The 19,287-nt window shown below is 42.4% G+C and overlaps 2 protein-coding genes across 3 annotated transcripts in view; both read left to right on the forward strand.

Annotated features, from left to right (window-relative positions):
• LOC147902678 (uncharacterized) overlaps positions 1-1,947 on the forward strand; it is a 47,978-nt gene extending 46,031 nt beyond the window's left edge. For both annotated transcript variants that reach the window (XM_087373692.1, XM_087373691.1), the window contains one exon: positions 1,035-1,947. In XM_087373692.1, coding sequence (XP_087229818.1) covers positions 1,035-1,127 — 93 coding nt within the window. In that variant the 3' untranslated portion in view covers positions 1,128-1,947. The remainder of the gene's footprint in view (positions 1-1,034) is intronic.
• A 5,204-nt stretch (positions 1,948-7,151) lies between these two features.
• Positions 7,152-19,287, forward strand: part of LOC147902679 (pre-mRNA splicing factor SR-like 1) — a 38,688-nt gene continuing 26,552 nt past the window's right edge. The window contains exon 1 of the mRNA XM_087373693.1: positions 7,152-7,829. Coding sequence (XP_087229819.1) covers positions 7,542-7,829 — 288 coding nt within the window. The 5' untranslated portion in view covers positions 7,152-7,541. The remainder of the gene's footprint in view (positions 7,830-19,287) is intronic.

The raw sequence follows: 19,287 nt of genomic DNA on the forward strand, positions 1-19,287 counted from the left end.
TCAATCTACCATAGGATTAGAGGTTGATATATACGATAAACGAGAACGACCTGAATATAGTGGTTTACACATTATAAAAATGCCTCACATTGACATTTCTGATCTGGCAAAATATGGAGTCGTTTCTTCCCAATTCCATAGATTTTCCTGCCTTTGTACAACTAAGGAGTCTTTTATCACTCAATGTAGTAATTTGATCACTTTACTATTACACGAGGTATAATCCAAGGAAAATAATGAAAAAAATACGCACAATCTTAGATATGAAGTCTTTTATCTATGGTGTATCGTCCTTAGGTATGTTTAGAATGATTGTACATAAGTTGAAAACAAAAAGCGGGGAGCTGAATAGCCCGTTTTTGTTTCAGTTTCAAAAGAGAGTTTGATTGAGTATGCTTGTGCTTTCAAAGTCAGGAATGTAATTTTGCCTCTTTGTAGGAAGCGATACATAAGTGTAAAGGGTCCATTTAGCTTTTTATGTTTTAAATAAGAGAGATAAAAAAGAAAGAAAGATTTATTAACGTTTGCAAGAGGCCTTGTGGGCCTATGAGACAAAGTGCAAATCCAAAAGGTACCTCATACAAGCCACTGAGGGCTGAAGCAAAGGGTTCACTAAGACCCTTGCTGAAAACTGAAAATTGAAAACCGAAAGCTAAAGTGCTAAACTAGTGAACAAAATACTAGAGAGAGAGAGATTTCCAGTTTTTTGGAAGATTCTTGACTTGCTTGTTTATTTTTGCTTAGTCACCTTCTTCCTTTCTTCTTTATTTCTTGTTTTTTTTCTCTTTTGTTTATTTGACGTATTTTAGTAAGCATTGGGTTTGCCCAAGAGACTCTGCGGGTCTTTAGAAACCCAGTATAGCTGCTTATGCTTGGGCACTGATGAGGACATAAGTGTTGCTTTGCTTGCCCAAGAGGTAGAGATGGAGATTCATTTTCAATTTATTTGTCACTAGGGATCCACTCTATCATGCCAACTGGATTCGTTTGAATGTTATGCTCTAATGTTTTTATTTTTGGAAACAAATTTGCAGGAAGGTAGGCTGCGAATATTTAAGCATGATCGTTCCAGTAAGCCATCTGAATCCTCGAGGACGTTTGAAGATCATGTATTTGAGGTTGGTTAAGGATCTCAGAGCTCATACAGGCTGTATGATGCATTATCTTCCTCCTTAAAAGGTATCGTGAGTGCAAAGTGCCATCCATATAGTCTCAGATATGATACATGCATTTAAAGAATGTTGAAGAGTCGCTGACAGGGGAGAACCTAGAATGTGAAAGGCAGAGGGGAGAATCTTGAATATGAATCTTTCTGGTTTGATCCTGTTGTGACCTATGTTTGAGAGTTGCCATGGGAATTCCGTATGTCAGTGATGATGCCCAAGATATCCATTTTTTCTCTGTGAGAAGCACCCAGATGGTCTCCCGTATCGGCGGTTTTATGCTTTGCACTTGTCAGTTAGGTGTCACACTTCTGATTGGCTGGTTTTAGCTATAGGAAGGCAAGGACTATTATATGATGATCTTGAAAGGAGCCAAAAACGCTTCGACTTATTCAAATCTCTCACAACACTGTGCAGTGGTCAAATGTTTCCATCTTCGCTTTTATTCCAGTGAACACTTTTTCTTCCTGGGTCAAACGTTATAGTCTAAATGTCAATGTATCCCATCAATGTAAATTTTCTCAAGAATCGAGGTGTATTAAAGCTTCAGTGTAATCATGGGGAGCTGTTTGTTGGAATTCAAGGGATCAAGCCATGAGCCCAATCTGCATGCATTTCCAGTCTTTTTAATGGACTTGATTCCCATTGAGGAATATAAAGAACAATGCATGTTTTGTGACGTATAATAGCTGCAAGGAAACCAATCATATAGAAAGTCAGCTTAAAGGGGTCACCGTTAGTGTGTCCCTGGACTTGCTTTGCTACGTATCTTTGTTAATAAAGGGCCACCGCTTATTTACATTCATGTTATATATATGGAGTGACTGACCATTGAGGTGTGGATATCCTATTTGGTGGGCTCTTTAATGTTTGTTGAGATGCATCGTATTCTCTGGTTTTTTTCAAGCCAATATGGAAATAATGAAAGTAAAGAAGATCCTAATTTGAATGCTATTGCATGCTGCCATGGCTGTGCATCCTAGATCTGTTTTCCTGTTGAAAATGCTGTAGATAGCCAGGGTAAAATGAAAGACAGTAGAGATTGGGAGCAATATGGAGGATTAATACAATATACTGCTCTCTATGCTATTGTTAGTGTCATGCAAGGCCTCTTTTTGAATGCTGCTTTTGTACTAACAATGGCATCTATGACAATTTCCTAAATTTTTATTGTGGGCCAACTAGAATGTGTTTGCAAACTTACTTCCTTTTAAAAATACTGAGTCATGCAGACTTCTTGTTATAATTAATGGGCTGAGACAGTGAAAATGTGAGGCAAGAAACCTCCAGTAAATTTTGAAAATAGATGGAAGTGTATGATTGGCTTTGCTGGTATGATGGATGGGTAAAGTGTTTGTTAATTCTCTCTAAGCTGCATTGATGTAGTTTGGCACGATGAAAGCTTTGCATTTTCAATGTTGATGGTTGGTCAATATGGGATGTTAAATGAGTGTTCGTGAGGGTTCCCGCCAGATCATTTCACATATAGCTGAAGAGAGATTTGATGGTTGATCTATGTTGGAGTGTGCTGGAGCTTTATTGTTAATCAATGTTATTTCGAGTGTCAATCTAACCATATGCACTAGTTAGATGTGTACTGGTATTGTAGCCACAAGTTCCATATCCCTATGAACCAAGCTACACAAAAAATTCAAGACCATTATGACCTTTTGGAAGCATATGTGTTAACGTTTATGTTCTCTCCTCCCTTCACAGAAAAAAGAACGTTTAACCTTAAGAGCAGTCCAAAAATAGCTCTTAAGCTAATACAAGGCATCATTACTTAAAAGGAGATTGGGAAGTTTTGATTAAGCAAGAAATTTAAAGATGTGGTTAGTTGACATTTTAATTCATTAAGTCATAATATCGACTTGCACTTATAACCCAAGGAAGAAAGGAGAAGCATATAACACAAAATTCATAGGGAACAAGCACAGAACAAGCAAAATATTTTAGAAAACACATCATCACACCAAAACATAAGAATAGTAGGCAAGAGCAACAATCCAAAATGAGTTGTTGCCTTGTGGATGAATGGCCCCAAATTATTCCTATCACTAATAATGATTATTTGGAGACTATGTTCCGTCTCAACTTCAATGCCCACCTTAAAGAGGGCCATCCATGCGACATACCTTTCCACAAGATGTCATTTCATAATAAGCTTTATGAACTTCACCCCATTTAATGTGGCCAACTCAAAGATGTCGCCTCCTAGTTTGTGCACAATCTGGCAGAGTCCCAACCATTGCATTTTTAGCTTACCTAGATGTGGACCCATCCTTGAATTAAAGCCCAAAATAGCATCACCAATGTCCAATATGTGAAACTTGTTGCAATCTACCAAAATCTTGTGTGATAGGATTGGACTATTTTTGTTGGCCACAAGCCACGCAATTGGTTCGCTTCCTAGATGCCAAGGGCAATACTCTTTTGACTCCACTAGGCTTAAGTTGAGCCTTAATAGCAATCCCTAGATTGTGCACCACTACTTCCATTGGTGTCATAGGGTCCAACCCATAGGCCAACGAAAAACGAGTTTGTTTGGTAGTAGCTCTATAAGCCGTCTGGAAAGCTCGTCAAACACAATTATTTATCCCATTGAGTTTGATTTCTATTAACAATCTTTTGAGAATCTCGAGTAGGATCTTATTGATTGATTATGCATGCTTGTTACCTTGGGGATGGTACCATCGATTCTTATGAATGATCATATGTCATTGTGTCAAGTGTTGTGGATCTTACGTTTAGCAAATGTCTCTTTGGTTCATTGACCTACTCATAGGACAACCAAAATCGGCCATGATGGTCTCGTACATAAACTTTTCGATCGATGTCATCCAATTATCTTGCAAGGCACACTCTTTGACCCACTTAATGCAATAACCTATTGTAACACTGATGTGCTAGTTTTTTATGCAATGTTCAAAAGGCTTGATACCACTACATACGTTTTGTATTACCTAATCTCTTTTGTTGTAAACTAAAGCATTTTGTCTATAATAACTTGTGTTCATGCTAGCTCCTATGACGTAGTTTCAATTGAAAAGTAGAGAATGCAAATGGGAAATTGAGACGAAAGAAATAAGTAAGTATGGGTCTAAAAAGCTAAATATCGTCAAGTAATAATTGTTGCACCATGCATAGCTTTCACATAAATGGGAGATATCATCAATGTTGTTATAGACACATATAAGATGCAACATGTTCCCTCACAAATTCTAGATGGTGAGGTGAGCTTAATAATAGGAATTAAGAAATGATTGAATATAAAAGCAATAGATAATGTGCCCCCTTCCACTTATAAAAAAAGCATGAACTAGACTATTGAGCACACTTTTCTACAAGAAGAACGACATGTGTAGAGCATATATGAGAATGGAGAATGTGTTGGCACTCTTGTAAATAAACATTTAAGTTAAGGACATCGCCCAACCACAAAAAAGGTCTCCAAAAGACACTTCTACAACAATGTCTATTGGGGCCTCCTATATTCTTCATGACATTGTCCTATCCTCGATCTTCGTTGAAAATTTGGTTGAAACCAAAGTACAAACCTTATCAACAGCTGAGAGCTTGCCAATGACATAAAACAAATAAGATAATTGACATGCTCGTATATACCTTAAGATAATTGCCTCTTCTCATCATGCAATGCATAGCAAGTCTTAAATTCCTCCAATGGTTTTGTTCTTCCTTCACACAATAACTTCTCTAGCATTGAGTTCATATGTCCGTCTAATATAGCACCTCGTGTTCTTGTCTCACATTGCCATTCTAAGGGGTACACATATAAGGGGTGCATTTCATATGTCATTTAATATAGCATGTCATGTTCTTGTTTCACATTGTCATTCTAAGGGGTACACATATTTCAGTTCATAAGGAGTGGAGGCCTTGAAATTCAACTACTAAATTTGAGAAAGATTAGGTCTGAAATCTTAAAATCACAGATCCTAAACCTAGACAACCTTGGAGGCTTCAACATAGATTGGTACTGAAGAGGAAAGAAGAATAAGGTTACTAATGCTATGCTCTCAAAGCATGAAGGCATTACTTGTATGGTACAAAGTTTTACGTAGATGTGAACCACGATACTCTAAAGTACTTTTGTAAACAACTTGAGTGGTTCCCAAGCTAGGTGGGCAGAGCTCATGTAGGTGCAAGTGGCACGGTAGTAGGGAAGGCCATTAGCCTGAGATATTCATATCTCTAATACTCCATTCCTTACAATCTGACTTGCATATTTGAATCCTTGTATCTTTTCTTTCATTAAATAACATGGTAAGTAGTTGAATACATTTGGATACATCTTTTCTAGCATGCACCAAATAAAGTTATTGGCTTCAGAGAAGTAGAATCCTTTATTAGAAAAGTGTTTTGTACATTACTCCTTGCGTAAGTTCTCAAGACATTCAACTTTAAAAACACTTGTATCCTCCTTTGGATGACTAATGAAGTGTTGGCATAAAGCGATATGATTTTAGCTCTGAAGGATTGAGGTGTGATGTCATTGTTTATCATAAAATGGAGACATGTGAAAATACATTCGTTGCCTGGATAGTTAGTTAACCTTCATAGCATTCCCATTCTCGTCATCAAAATCCATATCGAATCAAATATTTGAAAGGTTATAGAGCACTATCTCGCATGCTGCCCTTGAAGAAGACTAACATGACACTCAAAGTACAAATACAACATAAACTTATACAATACCACATAATGGCTAATCCGCTGGCATAAACGTTAAGGCTTCGAGTTGACTAAAACTGATTTCTAGCCATACGATTTTATGCATTTCTTTTTTAGAAACACACTCTTGTTGTGTATGGCGGAAATGGATTTGGTGGTCATTCTCACCTTCTAGAAATTGTTCCCAAACATCACCCTTCGCTCAAACGTGACATACGGCTTTAATTCATCGGGAAGGCCTCCCTTGCTAAGGTGCGTGGACGATGAATCTCACCGTCTGATCAGGCCACTTACACAGAAAGAAAATGGCCCACCCATTTCAACCTATTGCAAGTGATGGGTGCTCCCCCGGTGCTCCACGCAGTGGTGGTTAATGGAGGATTCTGATGATGACATGTGGCAAGGCGCATCGGACATGTGACGTGTCACTGTCAAAGAGAGTGGCCAAACAAGGGCACCGTGATGATCGTTAGAGTGCAGTTCGAGGGTGTATGATGGCAGTTTTGGGCCCCTCCCTCAAACCTTGGAATGAGGCTATTTACACACCACCAAAGGGTGCCCAAGTACAACCCAACGTGTGGGGGAATGAAGCTATTTACACACCGCCAAAGTACAACTCAACGTGTGGGCGCCCAAAAAGAGTCCTAGGCAGTCTGGAATGAGCAACGCCGTTAAACACATGTTGCCCAGCGTGGGTAGAAGAGAACCCTGTTTTGCTTCGATTCCTCCTTTTACTTTCATACGTATCCTATCCACACACAATCCCCCCTTTAAAATATTTAGTGTCCACCCATGGGCACCCCTTTTACACATCGCCGAACATGCCCAAGGATGGTTTTGAAATTAAAAGAGATTTACGGACCCTATCGCCCAGATGAATTGCTTGGAGACAGTAAGAGAAGCTTTGGTCATGGGTGGTGTGTGTAACGAGATGCTCGCTCATCATTGGCCGCCGTGACCAACCATTGCTCTAGAATTGGGCTCAACGGTCATCGGCTACTCGCTAGATTGAGGAGGACTTTCTTGATCCTGTATACATCATTGAACCTGTAGGTCAAGTCATACTTAGGTTGTGTTCACACCAGGTACCGATCATCCTCCAAAAGGTGGTGTGAAGGGCCATCGTCGCAGTTGAAGGCCGCCCACTCCATGGTCAACTTACATGATGGGCCCATTCCGTCTCCAATTGATGAGACACATAAATTGGGTGTGGTCGTTCACACCATCCAGCCCGGTGGCCATCGTCCAATTCTATTTCGTCCCCGATGAGAGGGGGTGGCCATTTAGGCACGAATTTTTCCCTCCTCCTCGGTCGCATGTTTAACGAAACGCAGTTTCAAAATATTTGCGCTCTTGTATTTTCTAGGGTTTCATTTCACTTGTAGTCCTCTCTTCAGAGTGCATCGTCAGATGATGCACTATCAGAATTGGATTTCTGCATTACGGAAGATGTAGATCGATCCATCGAATTGTCGCGTGATGATTTCTCTGATGTGCACTTTCCAAGTTAGGCGGAGAATTTACACTTCCAGGAGCACAGGTAGTCTTCATTGCAATGCCTGAAGCTCCAAGCCATGATTGCTCAGTGGTAGCCGCTCCTGTTCGGATTTCCGCACTGTATTCTACGCAACACAAAATTTAACCGCCGTTTCGAAGCTTTGCACTCACTTTCTCTGCGTACGGGTCATGGAGGTTCAGACTTGTGGAAAGCCTATCGACACTCTTCTGGAAAAAGTGTTGTGTATGAACATATTGTCTTCCGACTATTTCAAGGAATTATACAGGTTGAAGACCTATAATGAGGTTATCGACGAAATTTACAATCAGGTCGACCATGTCGAACCTTGGATGACGGGGAATTGCAGGGGGCCTTCGACAGCTTTCTGTTTGCTGTATAAGTTCTTCACCATGAAACTGACCGTAAAGCAGATGCAAGGGCTTCTTAACCATCCTGATTCGCCATACATTCGAGCGGTACGTGTTGACCAGGAACTTTTAATCTACTTTTTTGTCATAGGTCTCTGTTTTTCTCATATTTCTGCTCAATCGGTTGCAATTCGAGATGCGTGCCATCTTAAATATTTCGTTTGATGACACACATTTCTCCGTTTGAACGTTGAAACAAGCGGTCTTCTTTCTGAATGGAGTTCTGAGATTTATGGTTTCTATAAGGTAATGCGGTGGGTACTTCGCGCTTGATAGAAGACCAATTTGTTGTCACATGGAGAAGGGGTCCAGCCGTTCTACGTATGAGTAGAAAACCCTTTAGGCTTTCTTGTAACTTTAAGGGATTCATATGAGCACACAATGCGGTCTTCGTTATATATACAGATAAATACAGAAATCTGTAGTCCTCGAGTTTTAATCCGTGAAACCTAGTAATGTGTGCGTCAGTCTCCTAGGGTGAATATCACATCCTAATGTTAACAATAACATGGGCATTGTATTGTCATGTTGCGAGATGGATGTGCCTAGTCTGTGCTTATTTTGCCATGGCAATTTTAGGAGTACTCCAATGATAGACGGCCAATGAGAATCAAGATGTTACGTTTTGGATGGGTTAATTTTCCCTTAGGGTCAAGATCATGGAGGTACAAAGCTCCTAAGCTAGGAGTGGTTGGGATTATGAAGTCATAGGGGGACTTTCTAAAAGTGGTATCCCAACTTTATCACGAGGAAGCTGCTCCACCTAGGGTTAGGTTTAGGGCATCTTAGGTGATGACTTCTTCATACCCGTCATATTCGTGGAGTATCCTTATGTGTCACTGTGAAATGAGGTATATATTGGCATTTGATAGTGGGTGTGAGACCAACCCTCGTGAAGTAGTCATTGGTGCTCTAGTACCAAGCTCTCACGGCCTGGTCTAGCTTATACACTGCCATTTAAAGTATGCATATTTTTGGGTGGTATCTTAAACAAGTGTCACAGGCTGATGGAAGACAATTTTGCTACAGGGGGACCTGATTTTATGGGCTTGCCTCAGCTGACAAGCACTGCACAAGGGCCAAGGCAGCAAAGACCTGATCCAGGCCTGAATCCTGGTCCAAAGGCACCTCCACAAAGGTGCCTGCTGTCCCGGCCTGTTCTTTGACCTCTTCCAGGCCCGTACAACCTGCTGCAGGTTCGTACACTTTGCTGGACGCTTCCGTACAGTCACATACCATGGTGCCACTTGTCCTGACCAGATCAAGGCCCATTAACAGGCTGTACACCTGCTGTACCTCCTCCTGGACATGCCACGTGGCATTCTCTGGTAGGATTCCATTCTCCCTCGCATCCCTGAATCTGCTTCAGGGTCTTCTAAACAGCCAGGTACTGTTCTGAGGTGTGCTGCCCCGATGTGCTGCCTATGTGGCACCTCCATGCTTCCATACTTTGCTGTAAGCTTGCTGCCCACATGGCAGCGTAGGTGCTTCCCATGTGGCAGCCTCTTCTTCATGCTTTTCTTTGTGGGTATGCTGCCCACATGGCAGCCAAAGTGCTGCCCCTGTGGCAACCCTAACCCTAAGGCCACCTCCCCATGCTCTCCATATGGGGGCTTACAGATGGGGAGGTGACTTTTCCAACATTAGATGTAGCAGTAGTAGCACGACCCATAGCAAGTGTGGTGGCAGCAGGTACCTATGTTGGGGAAGTAGAGCTGCCCTCTGATCGTACTCCTCTGATCGTACTACAATACCCCAAAAATTCTTGGCAAACAAGAAGTGGCACACCATGTACGACCACATGGGTGGGTTGATGCCAACATTGTAGTCTGCCAATGGTCCGACCTTGTGCTGTCATACAGGGCCCACCTACTTGGTCGGGGATAACCTAGTTAGTTAAATTGGAGGGGTAGTTAGCCTGTTCTAGGTCGGCTTAACGTAGCCCTGGTTGGCCTTCTTTAGAGGGCCTTGAGGCCTATAAAAGGAGCCCCTTTGGTCCAAGGCATGCAGACTTGAGTGTGCAGATTGCAGTGAGGCTGAAGAGCAACTAGGAGTGCATACATCAGTAGGAGGCTTCTGCAGCAGAAGGTTGCAGAAGACGGAGCGCTTTAGTGCTAGGAAGAGCTCCTACAACAAAAGATGCAGATTCCATAAGATGGCGCCCATAAGTTGTCATGGGCATGTACAGCCCATGGGGGTCTTCTTGGGAGGTTAAGGCTCATATCTTAGGAAGCTCTCTCCTTCATCACTTCGTCAAGGGCAATTCTAGGTGCACTTGGAGGAACTTTTGGAGCATCAAATTTTGTTTGTATGGCCATCTCCTAGAAGATAACATCACAGAATACACCAACTGTTTCTTTTTTGGGTTGTTTAAGCAGTAGGCTTTGGATTCCTCAATCTAAAGGTTTAAAGGTCTTGCTGTGAATTACATGATTAGATTACCGTTGCATGTTACATCACCCCTGCACTGTTCCTCTCTGCAAATCCTCTACTTGTCTTCAGGGCATCTAATCCAAGTGCACCACTAGAATTCCCACTGGCAAGGCATACTCAGCATGCATACCTTTGACAAACTGAGCTCAAGGCAGTCTCAAGGCTATCACATGCATCCACACTGTCCTTGGGCCTTCCACAGGATCACCCTTGCCTCTGGGTGCTTGCTAGAACTTGTAGGAGTCGTGAAAGGATTGCAAACAACACGCATGCACTGCAAAAAGCTGCAAAGCAAGAAAAAACAAGGAAAAACAAACTTGGAATCAATTCCCGTTGTTTGTATTAGAGGGGCGAGCTCCTTCCTCGCACCTATCCTCTATCTAGGCTCACCGCAGGGTGCAGGTGTCTTCTAGCAATCAGGATAAGAGACAAATGAAGGTAGAGAGTGGAGGGTGAACAAGAAAGAGCTGTACAGGAAAGATGGTCCACAAATTTGCCCCGAAATGATTGCCTCGGGATCTGTGCATGAATCCTTCTAAGAGAGCATGCCAAAAGCATAAGGGAAAGTTGCTCTTGCGGCATGCATTGGTCCAGAACAGCTCTAGAAGCTGCCACGCAGCCAGAAACACGTACAGAAAGGTCCGGTACAGCAAAAGACAACCTCGGGGACCTTTTGGAGGCAGCCGTACATGTTTGTACGGATGTGTGTACAAAATGTTTCAGAAAGTTGAAAAATGACTTCTGGCACTTCCTAGAAGTGTATACTAACCTTGGAACAGCTGAAACATGATTAAAACGGCTTAAAACTGGCTTGAAACAGCTAAAACAGCTCAAAAACTGCACAAGAGCAACTGAAAACGTCCAGCACCTCTGGGAGAGTGAGGGGAGAGAGATGGAAGGTGGGGGAAGGGCATGCATACACATGCATGACAAATGGCCTCTCCTTGCCATTTGTCCCTTCATTAAAGTCCTAACCCCCATACCAAGTTTGTTGTCCTTGGGCCCAACTTTTAGAGCCCTCTTTTAGAGGCTTTGCCTTGCCCCTAGGACGTAGTGGTACACCTGGACTTTGCCCCTAGGAACTTCTAGGAAGTGTGCACTTCCTCTAGCCAGTCCCTCACGGCCAAACCATTACAACACTTAACCTGGTTAACCTCGGGTTAAGCGTAGGTTGAGTTATGAATATACTTTACATCACTTTTCACGTCCTTGTGACACTTTGAAACTTTTTGATGCGAATTTCCCCTTTATCAGTATTGATGACTCTTTCTCAACTCTAGTCTTCCATTCAAGGAACTCATTGAAGCCTTGTGATTTCTTTGCTATATATTACATCCATGTCATCCTACTAAAACCATCAATAAATGTAATAAAATATAGTACGTTCATGTCATCCTACTAAAATCATCAGTAAATGTAAGAAAATATCGTGTCCTAGAAAATGAGTTGGTAGACGTGTGTCCACATAGATTGGACTGTACCATAGTGGCGATTCAGATTTTCACTCTTTAGTATTTCTTGAGTAGAGAAACATGGAAAACATTATGAATTCTGGTGGTAGGAGGAAGCTCCAAGTGAAAGGCCACTTCACCAACTTTTCTTAATCTATGGGCAAGCTTAACATTAGTATTCCCCTTCGGGGATGCTTATCGTGATTTGTGGAGCCTTAGGAATACATAAAAATCCCTCCTCAAAATGGAGTTTCCTTCTATGTTGATCAGCACACTTCTTCATCTTGGCTTGAGCTCACATCATATTGTCCTTGCTCTGCTGCAACATGGCAGTCATGTTGGCCAGATCATTCTTAGCTTATTGGTTGGTAAGTGCCTTGTCAATAATGGTGGATAGTACATGGGCTTTGCAGCCGGCTATACATAGCCTCAAAAGGACTCATACCAGTAGAAGTATGCTTAGTGGTATTGTAGCAAAACTCAGCTAGATATAGCCACTTGTCCCATGTAGATTGTGTATCAAATCAAAGTTGCCTTAGATACTCTTCCAACTACCTATTTACTCTCTGTCTGCCCATCAGTTTGAGGACCATCTGCTGTACTCTAGGAGTAAGGAGTGGGCCCATTGACCTGAAAAGCTCCTGCCAAAACTGGCCCATAAACTTGGCGCTCACAATTTCCTGGGGTAAGCCATGCACCTTGAATACATTTTCCATGAATTGTCGAGAAACCATAGATAATCTGTTTGTCGATCTTACGTGTGCAGAAGGTCTTAAAATTTTGGTTGTCGGTGCGTACAATCTTTGTGGGAATAAATGGGTAGCCTTAGTCAGCCTGTCAACCACCACAAATATGCTGTTCCATCATGTAGAAGTTACTGGAGACCTAAAGTAAAATCCATAGAGATGAATGTCCACTTCCCTTCAGTAACGGTGAATGGTTGGAGTAGACCAGCAGGGCTTAGGTTCAGCTCCCTGTTTTGTTGACATGGCTTACAGCTCTGCACATATGTATAGACTCCCCTCCAAAGCCCCTTTCAATACAAGCTTTGCTTGACTCTCACAAGTCTTGAACAGCTCAATGTGACCAGCCATAGGAGATGAGTGCTGTTCCTGCAGCTTATAAGTGGGATTCTCAACAAGAAATATTCTTCCATTCTACCACAGTAATCCATTGTGTAAACTGAAGTTGGGGTAGTCTTGGCAGTCAGGGTTTTGCAAAGCCTGCTTGCCTTTGCTGTCTATTGACAGCTCTTTCTTCAATGACTCATCATGAATAGTGGGATCATTTTGTGCTGGAAGAGAAACCTGCAAATCAGCATGGGGTAGTGGCTGATCATTGCTGGTTGGAGGGCCTGCAGGAGGCTCATGTTGCTAGTCAAAGTCCTCTTCTGATGATGGTAGAGGTAACCAAGATTCAAAGGCATCAAACATGTCAACATCTGGCTTAGCTTTGCAGTCCACAAGAGGAGAAGCCGAACGTTCAGGAAAGATTACATCTCTACTGACAATAATCTTCCCAGTATTTGGTTGATATAACCGATACCCTCTGCTCTCCTGGCTGTAACCATAAACATGCATTTGATTGCCTTGTCATCAAGCTTATGTCTCAGTTGAGATGGTACATGAACATATGCAAGAGACCCAAAAACTCTCATGTGTGAAAGTGAAGGCTTCCTGCCTTTCCATGCTTCATAAGGTGTAACAGTCTTCAGTGCCCGTGTAGGTGATCTATTCAGCACATAGTTGGCACACATCACTGCATCAAGCCAAAATTTATTGGGCAAAGACTTGGCCTTAAGCATGCATCTGGCCATCTCCATTGTGGACCTGTTTTTCCTTTCAGAAACATGATTCTGTTGAGGAGTGTAAGGAGTAGTGCATGAGTGAATAATGCCCCGTGAAGACAGAAATGCATCAAACTCCTTTGACATATACTCTCACCCCCTATCTGTGTTGAGAGTGACAAGCTTGCATCCTGATTCATTCTCAACCATATTCAGCCACCTTTGAAAGTATGAGAAAACTTTAGATTTGGCTTTAAAAGGATATATCCAGCAATATCTTGTGAAATCATCAATCAGAGTCATGAAATATTTGTACCGCCCAATGGCATTTGTCCTCATTGGGCCACATACATCACTGTGCACTAGCTGTAATTTCCTTTGTGAGAGTTTTGGACAATTTTTTTGAAAAGGAAACCGATGCATCTTACCCAAAAGACAACCCTCACACACATGTTTTGAAACTGTGTGAGTTTGAGGTACATCATTTGCCATCTGCTGTGAATGTAGCCTTGCAAGAGCTCTATAATTGAGATGACCCATTCTCTCATGCCAAAGATGAGTTTCAGCAAGCTGTGAATCTGAAATAGCAAATGCTTCAATAGAAAGTGCAGTTGAGTGATGATCAAGGTGATAAAGCCCCTTTTGCAAAGTGCCAGTGAGAACTATGGCATTGTCATCACGAAGATCATAAACTAGGCATCTGTAAAAATCACTCTGAAACCTGAAGTAGCAATTGCTGAAATTGAGATCAAGTTGACTTCAATTCCAAGCACAAAGAGAACATTTGACAAAGTGACAGGATGACTTGAAATAGATATGAGCTGCACATCTCCAATTCCTTTTACAGCATATGAAGCATTATTAGCACATGTGATAGTCCCTCCCCCCTCGAGGTGCATCAGCTAAAGAGTGAAGCAACTGTCTGCAAGATGTGACATGCTTGGAAGCACCACTATCAAAGTATCAGGACTGAGCATCATTAGCTGTAAAGAGTGCATTAGCTTTGGAGGAATCAAATGAGCAATTGACAGCCGATGCCCAATCATCCTGAAGAGCATGTGCATGTGAAGCATCTGCTGGCTCATGGGATTCAATAGCATGTGAGGCATTAACTGTCAATCCTGCTTTCTTTTTCTTCGAAGCAATACGCTTCCTGCATTCTGAAATGTCATGTCCAAGCTTGCGACAATAGTTGCATCTTTTCTTCTTTGACTTATCTGCTGTATTTTTAGATGCATGGGAGGAATTACAGCTGCTATGCGTAGATTTAGGCTTGCCCATAGGCTTGGAAGCCTTGCCTCTTCCTGTCTGCTGTGAAGCAAATGCATGATCAAGAATAATGTCTTGTCTATTGGCTCGACTTTGCTCTTCCTGCAAAAGAAAAGTAACTAGCTGATCAAAAGAATAGTGGTCTGGATTAACCATGGCCATTGATCGAAGGGTTGTAGCAAACCCTTGATATGTATCTGGCAATCCATTCAGGATGGGATGGTCTCACTGTTGAATTTTTTCTTGCATTCTGGGATCTTCTTAAATTCACCTTGCTACAAATGGTAAATACAGCATGGCAAAATCAGCAGATGCCTTTGTCATGGAAAAAGGGTCTTCTCAAGCTGATTCCAAAAAAGCAGCTATGTGATTCACTGGGTGATTGGAGGCCAATCACGCTCATGCCAGTTAGTCATTTACAAGATCATTTCCAAAATGATGGTTGATCGGATTAAAGGTTATTTGCATGATGGGTTGCATCCCTCCCAATATGGCTTTGTTCCACGTCGCCATATCGCAGATAACATTGCCAATGCTTATATTGGGATTGAATATGCCAAATGCACGCAGCAGGATGTTCTACTCTTGCAGGTAGATATTGCAAAAGCCTTTGACACAGTTCAATGGGATTTCATCTCGCAAACTATGCGAGCTTTGGGGTTTGGACAAAAAATGCAGCAGGTTATTTACTGGCTTTACAGAGATAGCAATGCGACTTGCATTATCTCTGGGGATATCTCTGATGAGTGGACTCTTCGTTGTTCGGTCCGCCAGGGATGCCCTCTCAGTGCTTTACTGTATGCCATTGCTACTCATCCTATGCTGCAATATATTGATCATCTTGTGGCTACATGATCACTTCATGGCTTGGAATTGGATGCTAATCGCAGCATGGTTACTCAAGCTTATGCTGATGATTCTTTCTTTACCCCGAAGAATACGCCCCATGATCTTGGTGCCTTGATGGATGCCCTCTCTATTTATGGTTTGGCAGCTGGTCTTCATGTTAATTTTCAGAAGTCTAAGTTGCTCCCTTTGCATTCCAAAGACTGGCATAGTCTATTATGGCCCGGGGATATCATTCCACCCACTCAGTTTGTTCGTCATCTTGGTTACCCTTTGGGGTGGGAACTCACTCGCCGACAACAAACTGATTGGGTTTTGGCTAAGCTTCGGAAAAAGCTTAAGTATTGGAAATTGGCAACCTGGCCTTTGCACGTTCGTCTTCGAATAGTGCAGTCCATCCTTGTGGCATATATTCAATTTTACTTGCCATTGATCATGTTCACTAAGGCAGATCTTACATCTTTCATGTCTGTCTTTATGGAACTCTTCTGGCGATCCAAACATGGCAAAAAAAGTCTCAGGCTGCGTTCGATGCATCACATTTGTTCTCCCAAGATGCATGGTGGATTGAACATCACGGATATTCATGTGCATTTTCTTGCCCACAGGGGGAAAATGTTGCTGCAATTTCTGCAAGGTGATCAGCCTTAGGCTCTTATGATTAGGACTCTGGTCACTCATATCAGTATTTCTGCGTTTGGTCGTTGGCAACTCGATCACTGGGATTTCTTTTTTGGCTGCACTGATGGCACTTTGCCTGGATGCCCTTTTGTCTCCCGCTTGCTTCTTGACTGGAAGCATGTTCTTTCTCATCTGGCCTCCCTTGGCTTTACAGGAACCTCGACGTTCCTACTTTGTCTCGTTTAAAGGCATCACCTCGGTTGCTGATGTTATAGATGATGCTGATACTGTGCTCAATGTTGGCAAGTTGTTCCATGAGGTCCTTGACCTTTGTCAGGTATGCATCCATAGAGTCACCTTCATTCATACTGACTTCCTGTAATTGCCTTCTCAAATATGCAACACAAGTTTCATTGCGAATCTGATAGAGAGAAGGCAATTTATCCCAAGCATCGTTTGCTATCCTGCAAGACCGGATGTGTGGAATAATGATTCTCTTGCATGATAAAGCAATACATGAATGTGCATTTGCATCTCTTGCATCCCATCTTGACTGTTCCTGAGTTGGAAGAGCAACAGCAGGAGTGCTAGAGGATGAGGCATCAGCAGGAGTACCCCCTACAGAGGGACTAGCAGTAGAGGCAACCACTGTAGCATTGGCTGGCCTCAGATCAACCCCAGAAGCAATATTCCACAAATGCTTTGCAACAAGAATATGTTTCATGAGATAAGACCACATCGGATAGTTGGTGCCATCCAACTTATCATCTTCACGAAGAACGCCAAACAGATCTTGATTGTTCCCAGCCATAGCAAATGTGATACCCTGAAAAAGACGTGAAAACCCAAAAGCCTCAAGGCTATCACTGCAAAGAGCCGGCTGTGCAAAGATCAGCGCCATACTTTCGTCTGTACTGTTTGCACTCCGTACTGCACCACTGTACATTCGCCGTACAGCCACACATGCAGTCCGTACCTGCCATCCCGTACAATATCTGCGCTGACTGTCCGTACAGTCATGCGCTGACAGTCCTATTGCTCCGTACTCCAGCCAGCTCCAGCCGTACAGAGCCATACAACTCCAGTCAGCTGCACCGTACAGCTGTACGGCTGTTTTCTTGTCACTTGTTCTTGCAGGTGCACTGCGCAGGAAGCCATTGTTTGGCTGTGACTTATAGCAGGTGGGTGGTCAACAGTGACCACATTTGGTGAGAATTTAGGCATTTGGTGAAATTTGGGGGCTTCTTTTGAATTTGCCCTCTTCTGGTCGCAATTTCTAGTAAGAAATTGGGGCTTTTGCAAGTAGATTGCAATTTGGCAGAAGAAGAGCAATTTTGGAGCTTTGCAGGCTGTTTTGGACTCAGTTTGAGTCACATATGAGCAGTTGGGAATTTTCATTGGCAGTAGAACTTACTCCTTTTGCAAATAAATTGCAAATTGGGGCTTTCACTCAATATCCCTCTTTTCTAGTTGCAATTTCCTGCAAAAATTTGGGGTTTTTTGCTTTACACAGCAATTTCTTGCATTTTTGGGGCTTTCAGGCAATCTGCCCTTTTTTGGATGCAATTTCCCTGAAGAAATTGGGGCTTTTGGCATTCTGATGCAATTTGGCAGTGTACAAGCATTTTGGGACTCTTGCAGGTATTTTTGAGTGACATTGGAGAGCATTTGCAGGATAATTGAAGTGCATTCTGAGCCTTTGACAGGCTGTGACAGTATTTGTCACTGTGGGCAGATTTTTCTTTGCAGATTTTACTTGTGCATTTTATATCCCAGGAAGGGATTTCACTTGGTCAGTCTACTGTATTTTTTTGAGATTATCTGGTGAAAATGGCTCAGAACAACTCCATTGAGGTGTTCGGGGTTCTCACACAGGAGGATAAGTTGGATGGCACCAACTATTCCTTGTGGAGTTTCATGGTTCGCAATATCTTGGTTGGCAGACATCTATGGGATTATGTCAATGGAGATTTAGACCAGATACAACGACTACACCTGTCACTCCTACAGCTGGAGGCAGGGGTAGAGGTACAAATGCAGCACAAGTTGTTGGAGCAGCCGCTCCAGGAGCTCCCACAGTAGAGTAGAAAAGATGGGACTCTAGAGATGCACAAGCTCTTTCAGTAATTTCTCTTTCTGTCAAGAGGTTCATTATACCTCATATTTGGTCATGCAAGACATCTATGGTAGCTTGGGAGATACTAGAGAGTATGTTTGCAGCAAGAAATGATGCCAGGGTTTCCTTTCTGAAGCGAGAACTTTCCCATACACATATGGAGGAGGGAGATTCCATGAACAGCCCACACATCAGCATAAAGCTGATTCTGGACAGCCTTCTTATAAGGCAAAGGGTGATACAAACAAGCAGAAAAAGGAGGGCATCTGTCATTATTGCAAGAAGCCAGGTCATTATATTGGAGAGTGCAAGAAGCGCATAGCCAAAGAGAAGAAAAGGGATTCTGGTATGGCTGTGTCAGATGCATCAGTTCCACATTCTCATGATGGAGGAGATGTTACAGCCAACTTGGTTGAAGAGCACTATGCCTTTTTGTCTTGCACTTCAGATTTTTCAGTGGGTAGTTCTGATATTACAGCCACTAATGATGATGACCCATATGCTTTCTTGACTTGCAGTTACGATCCTTCAAAGGATGAATGCTCCTTTAGTGTTGATGAGACACCTCATACTTGGTATTTTGACAGTGGTTCTTCAAAGCACATCACTTCCAAGAAGAGTCTGTTTGTAACTCTGCATTCTTCACCCACTAAGAAGAAGGTAACTTGTGCGAATAATTCTTCTACATCCACTGATGGCATAGATTTCAGAATTTCAGATGTTCTCTATGTGCCAGGGATAAAGAAGAATTTGCTTTCTTTCAGTGTCCTCGCTCAACAGAGGAGGATTTCAGGTTGTTTTTGATGATGACAAGTGTGCAGGCAGAGACAAAGAGTGACTATGCTTTGATGTTGTCTGGCACTTTGTATCGGGGTCTTTTTTAGCTTGATCTATATGAAATAAGGTCCCATTTTGCATTATTAGTTAACACTCCCACTGCTGCGATGCAGAATGCGGAGTTATGGCATGCCAGGTATGAGCACA

This window comes from Dipteris shenzhenensis, chromosome 4 (assembly GCF_047967505.1).
Source record: "Dipteris shenzhenensis isolate YYH24624 ecotype China chromosome 4, Dip_SZ_1.0, whole genome shotgun sequence".
Classification (NCBI taxonomy): domain Eukaryota; kingdom Viridiplantae; phylum Streptophyta; class Polypodiopsida; order Gleicheniales; family Dipteridaceae; genus Dipteris; species Dipteris shenzhenensis.